The 13,188-nt window shown below is 35.0% G+C and overlaps 1 protein-coding gene and 1 long non-coding RNA gene across 3 annotated transcripts; one reads left to right on the top strand and one right to left on the bottom strand.

Annotated features, from left to right (window-relative positions):
- The first annotated feature begins 904 nt into the window (after positions 1-904).
- Positions 905-2,999, top strand: LOC109185399. Its single transcript, XR_002054974.1, has 2 exons — positions 905-1,007; positions 2,449-2,999. It is a non-coding gene; the product is annotated as an uncharacterized LOC109185399 (long non-coding RNA).
- A 281-nt stretch (positions 3,000-3,280) lies between these two features.
- On the bottom strand, positions 3,281-6,325 carry LOC109185398. Of its 2 annotated transcripts, XM_019335410.1 has the most exons (3): positions 6,062-6,325; positions 3,908-4,450; positions 3,281-3,307 (listed from the first exon to the last, which is right to left on the bottom strand). In XM_019335410.1, exons 1-2 carry the CDS (start codon positions 6,207-6,209, stop codon positions 3,924-3,926), a joined length of 675 nt encoding a protein of 224 aa, XP_019190955.1. In that variant the 5' UTR covers positions 6,210-6,325; the 3' UTR covers positions 3,281-3,307; positions 3,908-3,923. The 2 variants fall into 2 exon arrangements, with proteins under 2 accessions (XP_019190955.1, XP_019190954.1); XM_019335409.1 differs by lacking the exon at positions 3,281-3,307 and having other exon boundaries at positions 3,849-4,450.
- Positions 6,326-13,188: the final 6,863 nt, after the last annotated feature.

The following is a 13,188-nucleotide window of genomic DNA, read 5'->3' on the forward strand; positions in this document are numbered from 1 at the left end:
AGAGATTTTTTAGGAATTGGACGGGAAGTTAAAGTTCAGGATTTTGTTTTTATATATAGTATAGATAGATTATAATAGGAATTGTATTACACTATTTTATAATATCAGAATAGAATTTTAACCCAGTGTTATTGTACAAATGGAAAAGTAGAAATCAATATATTTTATTAGGAAGAGAGATTTTTTAGGAATTAGGTGGGAAGTTAAAGTTCAGGATTTTGTTTTTATATATAGTATAGAATTGAAAATGTCAAAAGTTTTAATTGAGTCTGATCGACCAACAACTTGAGAGTTTCACATTAATACTTCCTCTGTCCCATTTTATGTGTCCTACTTATTATTCATCGGTCAAATCAACTCTTTCTTATTTGTTTATTTTATTTAGTATTTTTTTACTTATTTTTTAAATTTATTAGTTTTTGTGTTTAATAGTACTTTTAGTGTAGTTTCTAAATATATAAATTTTGTATACTAATACTAAACTTAATATTATAAAAAATTGAATTAAAAATAACTTCAGTCAAGTTTCGTGAACCGAACCAGACACATACAATTGGACGGAGGGAGTAAGTCTAAATATTTTTTTTTTTAAATAATAAACATAGCATCTGTTGGTCAGTTGAATCACCGTGATTTTCCATCCATAAGCCGTCGGGTCGAAATGTAGAAACGCTTAAGGTAAGTGATTTTACCGTTTGTCACAAGATTATTCTGGCGAAGCTGGATCACCTAAAAAATTTTTTTTTAAACAATGAAATTCCCTTCTACCTACCTATAATTTACTATGAAAAAGTAAAGAATGGTAAAAGTTATAAGAAATTTCAACGGGCAGAGTTGGGACACAAATTTACGGAAGAATCTGGAATGACACGGTCAAGAGTCAAAATCGTATCTCCTGACGAATTAGATATTTCCATGCACTTTTAGTTTATTACATTGACGAAAGAAAACGCGGATTTGATCCAACGCCATTGTCCCAACGCCGTATTAAAAAACCGACCCGTAAGGTATTCTCTCTCTCCTCTCTCTTCTCCCTTCTCTGATTTTCTTCTCTTAATCTAACTTGAGATTCCGTCATTTCGTTTTGGTCTATGGTTTTCTGTCAATAATCAACTTGAATTGGGGAAAAATATATCAACCATGTGAGGTTTGATGTTGCGTTTGGGTTAACAGAGAGAAAAAGTTGAAATAAAAAAGAAAGGATTAGAGAATGGTTTTCGGACTGTTGAGAAAATCTTGAAATGGAGATTATATTCCGGTAGCAACTTTGTAAGGCTTTATGTTGCGTTTAGGTTAACAGAGATTGAAAAGAAGAACTAAGATTTCTCTGTAAGGCTTGTAATGGAGATGTTTTGTATTCCGGTAGCGTTCCCGGGAAAATTTCTCTGTATTTCATGTATTTAAGTTTTGTTTGTTCCTTTATTAATTTATTTCCATGTGATTTTGGGATGTTACTCTGTCGTGAGGATTAGACCTGTTACAAAGCCCTGCGGGAGAGATTGTAATTGAAACTCTGACTGTTTTTTAGAGTAATTGTTTGAATTTCTAATCATATGTTTGGACTACCTCCTCAGATATATAGTTTTCATTGATTTCATTTTATTGGAATTGTATGGTAGGCTTGTTGGTTTCTTCTGTGATTTTTTATGGCATTTGAAGCATCATCTTGATTTTGTTTTAAACCTATTGTTTTGTAAGATTCTGATCCAAATATGCTAATTGAAATAGTCTAGACAAGGAAAGTGAAGCTCTGGTGTTGTGAGGAGTCTGAAAAATGCTACTTAGGCCAGTCAGTTTATTTAATATGAGAATCTTATTCTACATAGTTATGAGGAAGAGATGATCAAATTTGATAGAAATTGGGTGAGAAACTGGTGCGGTATGTGTTGACCAGTGTGGCAAAAGCCTACTGCTTCCTCATCACTGAGGATCGGCCACAGTGGCATGTCTTGCCTATAATTGGCCGGCTCAAACCAAGATGGCTGGGATTCGAACTCATGACCTTGTGGTTACAAGTTTGTATCCTTAGCCATCTTGGCTAACCCCAGGGAGCACCATTATTGTTTTTGGGTGTGGGGATACAACACATTATTCAGCTCAAACTTTTCTAGTATCCATGTCTCTACTGCCTACATGGCTACATTGACCAAATTTTGTTTAGAACACAATGTAGCAAACCTGGGGTGCTGCCTGGTAGCATTGTTGAAGTGTTACATTTTATAAGTTCTAATGATTGTTTAGTAACTCATTAGTGGTTGACCATTGTCAATCTCTGAACACTTCAGATATTCTGATATTCACTGCGCTTTATGTTTGCCAACTGCAAATTATGCATAGCCATGTCTGATCTTACTATTGCCCATAATCTTGTGACGTTTCTTGAACTAATCCATACTACCTGGCAATGATTTACATTGAATAAATGATTGGAACTGTCTTTTACTGCAGCCACTTTTTAAACACTAGGAGGACATCTGCATTATATGGATAGAGGACTACTTGGGCAGGAGGCAGCACGGGAGTTGCTCATTGCCATCTCCAACTCTCAACCAGAAAAAGTTGAATCAGATCAGGAATCAGATCAGGCTGAAAGTTCAAACGGTTGGGAAGCTGGTGCAGTGATTAATGGGGACAGAACTGAGCTCTTCAGGTCTCAACTGATTTCAATTTCGTATCCCCGGGCTCCAAATCCTCCAAATGATGGGCCTGTGTGCAATGGCCATGCATGATTGATATGATGGGAGCTAATGTCTGCTATGGATGACTGTCAATGAAGCATTTCCATTTCCATTTCCATTTCTGTTGTAGCATCTTGAACTTTCTCATGCTCTAGTTATGCTGACCAGAAAGGCGAATACCAAAATGTAGTATTGAACTTGCATGTGGATGGATACTTGTAACTTTGTCCATTGTCTCACATAATTCTGTTGATGTCATTTGTATGTTACAGTGCACCATATTTCTCTTGTTAAATCCTTACAGATTCCAGTATAGTTTTTGAGGATATGTAAACCTTTTGAAATTTACTTCTAAGGTTGTGCAAGTAAACTTTAGATTCACTTCTAAGATAGTGATTATTCTATGATATAGGTCATGTTTGGTAACATAGTTAGCTTATCATTCAATTTTAATTGGTTTGACCACTATTAGCTATTTGACTTAATTAAATAACCAATATATGTGTTTGATTAATTAATTTTTTATAATAACTTATTGCTCCAAAACGTTAAAATTCAAAATATTGCTAAGTAATTTTTCGATCAACTTTTTGAAAAAGTCATTTTGCATATGATCAGCTAACAATTAATTTACCAAACATTTTTTTACAACTAGTTTATGTTTTTTTTTTGGTGGATAAAGAGAGGCTAAGCCTCAAGAATTATCTAACTCTACAGATGAGAGCTCCTCCAGCGTTCCGGGCTAAGAGATCAACCAACCCTTCCGTGGCTTCAGTGAACACAAAGGTTCCCCAGTCATTCTCTAGGGTCAAATTACCTAAGAAATCTTTACAGCAATTCCCTTCTCGAAAGACGTGAGAGAAAAGGATACCATCCAACTTCATCACCATGTCCATGCAGTCCTGTAGTAAGGTGCCATGAGTATTATCTGAATCTTGTTACCATTCATTAAGTCAATAATGTTATCAACTAATTAAACTTACTAATCCAATCAGTCAACCGCTATCAACTAACAACTATTTACCAAACACCCTCGCAGTGTTTGTGCTACACTTTATAGCATCTATTTTTCTACTGGAGTAATCAATAACTTACTAGGAAGAATTGATTCAAACATTTACCCTTGTTTCCCCAGCCACATTTCCAAACAAACAATACTTGGTATTACCCAAAATTCATGTACAAATAATTGATAGACTTATAAGCAAAGTATTGGAATCTCATTTCATTATATATATGCATGAATCAATACAGGCTTGCAATTTGAGGACTACAAAACACCAATACTTCATCAAGACTGGCCTTAGACTCATCCCCAAACAATGACTCCTTCCCATCTGCCCTCTTCTTATAAGACAGCCCCAATCTTGACTTAGCTTGCCTCAAGTCCCCAATCCCTGAATTTGTGTCCGGCCCTGCAAACCCTCCCATCACCGGAGCCAATGGCGGTCCGATGAGCAGCCCGTCGGCACCGAACTGCGGGCCGCCACGCGCGTAGTCGAAGAGGGCGGCGCCACTGCCCCCAACCTTGGGTAAGACTATGGGGTCATCATCATGGGTGTCATTTTGTGGCCAGTAGAAGAGAAAAGCATAAAAAGTATCATAGTAATCATCTGTGCTTCTGTAGCCCTCAGGGTTGAATGCCCCAAACTTGAAGGAGTTGTTTGTGTAGCCAATGATGACACATGGCCCCTTGAAGTCACAGTTTTGGTGGAAATCAGTGGCACTAAATCCATCGGTTGATGCCTGATAGCAGCATTTCAACTCCCTCCCTGCTTACACTAACATATTCAGATTATGCAAACGGATGGGATTAATCAAATTAAGATCAATTAACTAGTCTAATACTTTTTTTAGGTGTAACCCAGGGTTTCTGTTAGGATCAAATGCCCAACTTTATCACCTGGCAGGGTACTGAACTTGCCCCATTTTCAACCATCCCCTAGCCACATATCACTTGTTAAAATTAATTAAGCGTTAACAATTACACAAAAATTTATAGCTCAAATCAAAGATGCAATTTTTTTTTGAAAGGATCAAAGACGCAATTTTATTTTCTTGTATACCGCCACCACATTTTCGAGAGACAAGATGCTGGATTTGTTCTTTCAATGGCCTCAACCCAACAGTCCCAGAACGTTATGTTGTGCAACCGTGTGCACCATGCAAGGTGCACACGGTTTCAAATTCATAATTTCTATATTATAGATTTATAATTTCTATACTATAAATTCATAATTTCTATACTGTAGATTCATAAAATCTATAATGTAGATTCATAATTTCTAAAATGTAGATTCATAATTTAAATGCAGTAGATTCATAATTTCTATACTGCAGATTCATAATTTTAGTACTGTAGATTCATAATTTCTAAATTGTATAGTTATCAAATTATGAACATGTAGTTCTGTGATTTGTGAATACAGAGTTCAACAATTGGGAATATGAACATTGAAAATTATGAACATAGAGTTTTGTAATTGTGAATATAGAGTTCAATAATTATGAATATAAAGTTCAAAAATTATGAATATATAGCTTTATAATTATGAACATATAGTTCAGTAATTATGAACATAGAATACAGCGCACCATACATGGTGCACACAGTTGCACAGCATAATTTGCTCAACAATCCCCTAGCCACTAATGAGTCACTAATTGTTGGACTTGGCCCTTTACGGGCAACCACTCAACAGTTTTCACCATCATACACAGATATTAATCCCTTTGCTGAATTGTAAGCACCTCTAACGGTATGACAACCAGAGAATTAACTAGTCTAATATGATATTGGCCCTGTTTAGTAAAATAGTTAGCGCATTAGCCAATTTTGATTTTTTTGACCACTATTAACTGTTTGACTTAGTTATACAACCAATATGAGTATTTGATTAATTAGTTTTTCATAACAGCTTATTACTCCAAAACACTAAAATTCAAAAAGCGGCTCAAAGCAGCTTTTTTTAATAAGCTTTTTGAGAAAGTCATTTTGTATGTAATCAGCTATCTGCTAACAATTAATTTACCAAATATCTTTCTACCATCACTATCAACTAGTCAAACTCGCTAACCCAATCAGCTAACATGTATTTACCAAACACCCCATTATAAACTCATTTTCAACACTCCCGGTTAGGCCATTGCAATTGAAACCTCCTTAAAGCAAAAACTGACAGAACTTAAAAAGCACAAATCTCTAGACTAAACAATTGGGTAATTGGTGGGATTACATACCGTTAGGACTATAAATTTAATTTTTCAGTATGCTACACTCTTAGCCAATAATTACAACCAAAAAATTAAAATAGTTGAGCTAATATATATTATGCCTCAAATCCAATATCATCACTCTGCAGATTGGGTTGTGAACTACGCACCTTTCAAGAAAGTTTTGGTGAGAAGAGAAGGTGGGAAGGGGAGGTCAATGTTATGGTACTTAGGAGGCTGTGGCTTGTCTTCAGTTTTGCGTCTTCCAAAATCCCAATTGAACAAACTGTGTGGAGAGTTGAGTAATCGAGTAGCCATCTGCACATGGAACTATGCTTCATTGCTTGCCACTCACTTTCATGTATTAACAACCTCACATACATGTATCTCAAATAAAGACTCAACTCATAATTGAACCATATAGCATTTGCCTTATCCATTAGTTTCCATATATCATTTGGGCCTTATCCTTAGCTTGTCACTCGTGGGGATACATTCATACATTACAATAGTTATTGGGTGGACCATCCTCCACACAGCTGTGTGGACTACGGTCTAAAAACAACGTCATTTTGCGTAATTTTTTTTTCACGTGACCCACTACAACATACATTTTTATAACTTATAATGTACATTATTTTAAAGCATAATGTACATTATTCTAAATCACAATGTACATTATCCTAACTCATAAAGTACATTATCTTATACCAGAAGTTTCATTATTCTAACACATAATTACAGTATTCTAATTCATAATGTGCATTATTCTAATTCATAAAATTCAACGACGTCGTTTTGGACCGTGGTCCACCCAGTTATGTGGACCACGGTCAACAAAATAATTTGCTCATACATTACTTGCAATCGTTATACCTTTGATAATGTCCACCTTGCATTCTGGACTTGATCAAAAAATTATATGTATGCAATTAATATATTATGTGTCTGCATATTATGTGCTTGTAATTAACATATTATGGACATGTAATTAATATATTATGTGTCTTCTACTTATTTACATGCATATAATCTGTTAACACTAAACACATAATTGGTCCTGTTTGGTAAAATAGTTAGCCTATAAGTCAATTTTGGTTTATTTGATCACTCTTAGCTGTTTGACTTGGTTAAACAATCAATATGAGTGTTTGATTAAGAGTTAATCAACGATTTGGTCCCTCAATTATTAGCGAACTGTCAATGTAGTGCCTCAATTGCTTATTCATCGATTTGGTCCCCGAAAACAATTATTTTTAGTCGATTTAGTCCATCCGGTCGTCGATTTGGTCCCCGAAAATAATTATTTTTAGTCAATTTAGTCCTTCGGCCGTTGACGGAAGACGGCATGAGGGACTAAATCGACTAAAAATAATTGTTTTCATGGACCAAATCGATGAATAAGCGATTGAGGGACTACATTGACAATTCGCTAATAATTGAGGGACCAAATCGTTCATTAACTCTTTGATTAATTAGTTTTTTGTAACAACTTATTGCTCCAAAATGCTAAAATTCAAAAAGCTGCTCAAAGTAGTTTTTTCGATCAGCTTTTTGAGAAAGTCATTTTGTATGTAATTAGCTAACAGCTAATTTACCAAACACTTTTCTACAATCAGCTAATAATATCAACTAGTCAAACCAACTAACTCAATCAGCTAACAGCCATTTACCAAACACTCCCAAATATATCACTGCAAACACATAATTTAATTATCTGAATATCATTTTAGATCAAGATCCACAATAAAATGTGAATTCTGATATATGATATAATTGTCAAAGAGCCTCGATGGAGGCGATTATTGATGTAGTAAATTGTATATGTGGGTATCCCCTTTCTTATCTACTATACTAATAAGAGCCCAAGAGAGTTAGGCCTATAATGGGTAGAAAAAATGGCGGTCAAATTTTTTAATCAAATGAATGGCTCAGATTGATCAGATTTTAATTTTGCTTTTAGATTTCCTAATTTATCCTTAATGAATATGATTATCCGTTAACTTTTCCGTTAAATATTATCTTTTCCGTTAATTTCTGTTAATTCACCGTTAACTTACTCATTGATTTCAATAAGATAAGAAAGGTCTTAGGTTCGAACCCCATCCCAATCAAAGTTGGCATAATTAGTATTCTATTTTACTCTTATTAAATTAAAAATAATAATTTAGTAGCTACAACAAAAAATAATACATATGAATTTCTTTAATTTAGAATTATGTGTCTACAATGTCTTTATTCAAAAAAAAAATTATTCATTATCAATAAATTAAATAAGAGAAATAATTTCATTAGTTATATTGTCTTTATTTTTCTCCAATATAAAAATTCTTTACATTCAAACTACCTCGCAATGTCCTTGTTTGGCAATCAGCAGTTAGCTCTTCAATATTAGTATATATTTAATATTTTATGCCCTAATTTTTATTTGTTTTCCCTTATGTCCCGTATTTGGTTTCAACCAAACCTATACAATTATTTTATTAACAGTTATAATCAATCTTGAGTATATTATATTGCATTTGTAAACTTAGAATTGTCTATTTAAATATGTAAATTTAACATTCAATTATCTATGCATGAACAATTCCAATATAATCTTGCCTTGATATACTTTAAAGTACTTATTTAAAAAAAAAAAAAAAAAACATTGGGCATTATCCCAATCGCGCAATGCGCGTAAAAAACTAGTCTTATAATAAAGATGATATAATTGTCAGACTTGTCCCGTGGGCCTGCTTTTCCAATTCAAAAACAATTATATTACACTTATTCTTAGTTTTTGTTTGGGATAAAGTGCAAATAAGCCACTGGATTATTTAGAAAACAGCAATTAAGCCACCAAAATCAATAACCTCCAAATAAGCCATTAAACCTGGAAAAAATGAGCAATTAACATTTTTAACAAGTTAACTATAGGTTTTTGTTGACTGGATTGTCAAATATTTATTTCATTTATGTTTTTGTTTATTATAATCCACCTACATAGTAATATATTTTAAAGTAATTATAATCAAAATAGTTTTATCTTGTCTAGATATAATTTATTTATTTATTTATTATTTTTTAAACAGAAGATCCAGTTAAAATAATAATAAATAAATAAATCAAATATCGACAAGACAAAAACCCCTAAACCCTAAACTCTAAACTGCAAAAAATTGACCACCGTCATACTAAAATAGAATCCACCACACTGCCCCATAGAATGCACACATTTACTACTAGCAATGCATAACTTTTACTATAGGAGTGCACAAAGGTATCATACGATACACCACACCTAGCGCCCCAATGCATAGCTCAACGGCCTATGATGCACCCCCTCCTAAAATCATCTCCAATAAATAAATGATGATGAGAAGATTTATCAACAAACCTAATCGAGCGCATACTCTAACAAACATGAAGCCATGTCGACCATGTCAAGCAGTCATCACCGGCGCCAGAAAAAACCAAAAGAAAAACGAAGGAAAATGACAATAAAAATTTCCTAAATCATGGTTATAATGGCCTAAAATCACACAGCATAATCTATAAGGAAACTGAGTGGAAAACTACCTAAATTCCCCTAACACGATAAATAAATAAATAAGGGTTAGAACAAAATATAGTACTTGTAGTCCTTGTGGAATACGACACTCATTACTCAATCTTCTATACTCAAAAATGATAAGTACACTTGCCTAATCAAATATGTATAAATGCAAATCGAGTACAATGCCTCCTTGAAAAATGAGTCGCTAACGAAGTTATAGGAATTTAAGGTTAGACTGGAGGCTGACAAAAGGATTTGGTACTCAGTCGTATCGCGCTTCCTTGAAAATGGAATCGGTAACGATGTTAGAAAGACTTTAAGACTTGACTAGAGGTCTAGAAAAGGAGTCAAAGCACAATCTTATCGCGCCTCCTTGTCAAAAGAACCAACAACGAAGTTAGAAAGAATTTAATGTTTGATTGGATACTTGAAAAAGGAGTCGACGCTCAGTCTTACCGCACCTCCTTGAAAAAAGGAGTCGGTAATGAAGTTATAAGGGCTTGAAGTTTGATTGGAAGCCTGGAAAATGAGTCACCACTCAATCTTACTATGCCTCTTTGAAAAAAGGAGTTATTTACGAAGTTAGAAAGAATTTTAAGGTTTTACTAGAAGCCTGAAAAAGGAGTCAGGGGTCAATTTTACCGCCCGCGCCTCATTAAAAAAGAAGTCGATAATGAAGTTATATGGGTTTGAGATTTGACTGGAGGCTTGAAAAAGGAGTTGGGGTTTAGTCTTACCGTACCTCCTTGAAAAATGAGTTGGTAATGAAGTTATAAGAATTTATGGCCCGTTTGGTTCACGGAATATGCCAGGAATGGCATAGCATTCCCAGTAATAGGCATATTCCTTTGTTTGGTAACCATTTCTATTACCAGGAATGATATTCCTGGTAATAGCCTATTACCTCAAATAAGGTAATAGCTATTACTAGGGCCCCCCTGGTATTAGCCTATTACTGAACGCTCAGGAATAGATTTTAGAATCTATTTTCTTTTTTTACCACTTTCTTTAACCTAATTTTTTTTTATCCTATATATAAATTTATCCTATTTCACCACCGTCGTCGCCACCACCACCACTACCACCCCAGCACCACCACCACCACCACCACCGCACCACCACCACCACCACCACCACCATCACATATTTTTATAAGGGTATTTATGTTTTTTAAAACATATTTCATTTCTATTCCTTAAATCAACCAAACAATGTAATATAATTCCTAAAGTCTATTCCTTCCGCGAACCAAATAATATAATACAATTCCTATTCTATTCCTTGCCTATTCCATTCCTTATGGAATAGCATTCCTATTACCTCAAAATTCATTCCGTGAACCAAACGTGTTGTTAAGGTTTGACTAGAGTTCTAAAAAAAGAGTTGGCGTTCAGTCTTATTGTGCCTTATTAGAAAGGAGTCTAGCTCAGTGTTACCGCACCTCCTTTTAAAAGGAGTTGGTGAAGAAGTATGAAGGGATTTAACGTTTGACTGGAAGTTTGAAAAATGAGTCCAACGCTCAGTCTGACTGCGTTTCCTCGAAAAATGAGTCTGTAATGAAATTATAAGGGTTTGAGGCTTATTAGAGGCTTGAAAAAGTAGTTGACACTCAGTCTTACTATGCTTCCTTGAAAAAAAAAAAGATAACAAATTTAGAATGAATTTAAGGTTTGACAGGTAGTGTGAAAAATGAGTTGGTGCTCAGTTTTACAGCGCCTCCTTGAAAAAGAAGTCAGTAACAAAGTTATAAAGGTTTGAGATTTGATTGGAGGCTTGAAAAAAGAGTAGACGCTTAGTCTTACCGCACCTACTTGAAAAAGAAGTCGGTAACAAAGTTATAAGAATTTAAGGTTTGACTAGAGGCCTAAAAAAGGAGTCAATACTCAGTCTTACCACTCGTCTTTGAAAAGGGAGCCGATAACAAAGTTAGAAAAAATTTAAGGGTTGACTAGAAGTTTTAAAAATGAGTCGCCGCTCAATCTTACTGCAGTTCATTGAAAAATGAGTCAGTAATGAAGTTATAATAAGGGTTTGAATTTGACTAGAGGACTGAAAGAGGAATTGGTACTCATTCTTACTATGCCTCCTTGAAAACAAAAGGAGTCGCTGCTCAATTTTATGGCACCTCCTTGGAAAAGGAGCTGAGGCGAAACAAAATCACGGCGAATTGAGGATAAATAAGTCAGTTGATTACTTTCCCACGACATCAACTCAACGAGCTAAAAGAAAGTGAGGAATTAGATGATGGATCGGGGATAAGCATACCTAGTGGCAGCTAATAGTTGGCGAAAGTGGTCGATCAGGTGATCAGTCGACCATGTATTTTGTAGTAGGCAGCTACCAGTCAAGTATAATTAATGTTCTCTCCTAATGATGATGTCGTAGTTATGGACGGTTACGCCAGTTATATATTTCATAATAATTGGGTGTAATTAGGGTGTGCAAAATGAGAACATTAACGGATCGTTTGGGTTGCATAAAATACCCATCTAGGGCACTTTGCAAGGGTTCCGACATCATTTCAGTAATAAGATTTTCTTGCTTTTGATTTCTTTTCTCTCTTTAATCATTTTTCATTTATTTACGCTTTTTTTGGCTCGCCGACTAAGTACCTGTTAATCATAAAATATACACTAAGTATACTAGGAGATAGTGTAATTATGTATTGAAAAATATAATATTACTTTTTCTTCTAAATTTACATTATAATGTTTATCTCTTACATTACAACCGTCATAAATTGATCATTCCACCATTGATGGGATATGAACCCAAAGACCGAAAGAATAACGATGCTAGGCGGAATAACGAGGAAGAAGGGACGAGACGCAGGGCTGGTAGGAAGAATTGGAGAACGGGTTGACCCGAGAAGGTAGAGAATGCATGGCTAAAGGTGAGGCGAGTTAATATGAGTAGTGAGACCAATCAAGGAGTGGTCAAACCAATCAAGAAGGACTCAGATCAACCGAGGAGTCAATCGGATTACATCAATTACCCGGTTAGGTGAAGAAGACGAACGACACTTTAAGGCAGGAGGAACCGAGCGAATGAATGAGCCAGGCAGATGAAGGAACCAGGCTGACAAAGCCGAGTGGGTGAGGAGCTAGGCAGAAGGAATCGAGCGAATGCAAGAACCAAGCAGACAGAGGAGTTAGGTAGAAGGAACCGAGTGGATGAAATAGCTGAGTTAAGAAGGCCGAGTGGTGGAAGGAGTCGGGAGAGCGTGACCGAAACAGGAAGAATCCAAGTGATCCGAGGTGTTAGGCCGTTAATGAGCAATTAAAGAGGATTTACTTGCAATAATGAGGCATACCGTTGAGAGAGATGATGAGCCAACAGTGATTAATTGTCACTTGCTATTATTAGTCTTAATTAGTTCATTTAATGCATTAATGAGTGACCGAGTGCAATGTTCACCTTGACCAACCTATATAAGAGGCATGCGAAGGCACTATAGAACGAGTTAAGCATTCTAAATATACACACGAGAGTTAGAGAGCACTTTGTCATATTTCCGGCAACCCCTTGTATTTTTCAGTTGTGTTGACCTACCAATAAACTGCCCTGAAAGTCTAGAAACCAACACATAAATTAATAAATGAATCTACTTAGTAATAAAAATTTTAAAAGGAATCTACTTAGTACGTAATTAAATATTAAAAAATCAATAATTTAATTTATTGATATGCATATTTAAGAAAGAAATGCAACACCAGTACGTGTGCCGTCTTATATATTTATCAGAGAAGATGAAGAAAT

Source organism: Ipomoea nil, unplaced genomic scaffold (genome assembly GCF_001879475.1).
Source record: "Ipomoea nil cultivar Tokyo-kokei standard unplaced genomic scaffold, Asagao_1.1 scaffold1317, whole genome shotgun sequence".
Taxonomy (NCBI): domain Eukaryota; kingdom Viridiplantae; phylum Streptophyta; class Magnoliopsida; order Solanales; family Convolvulaceae; genus Ipomoea; species Ipomoea nil.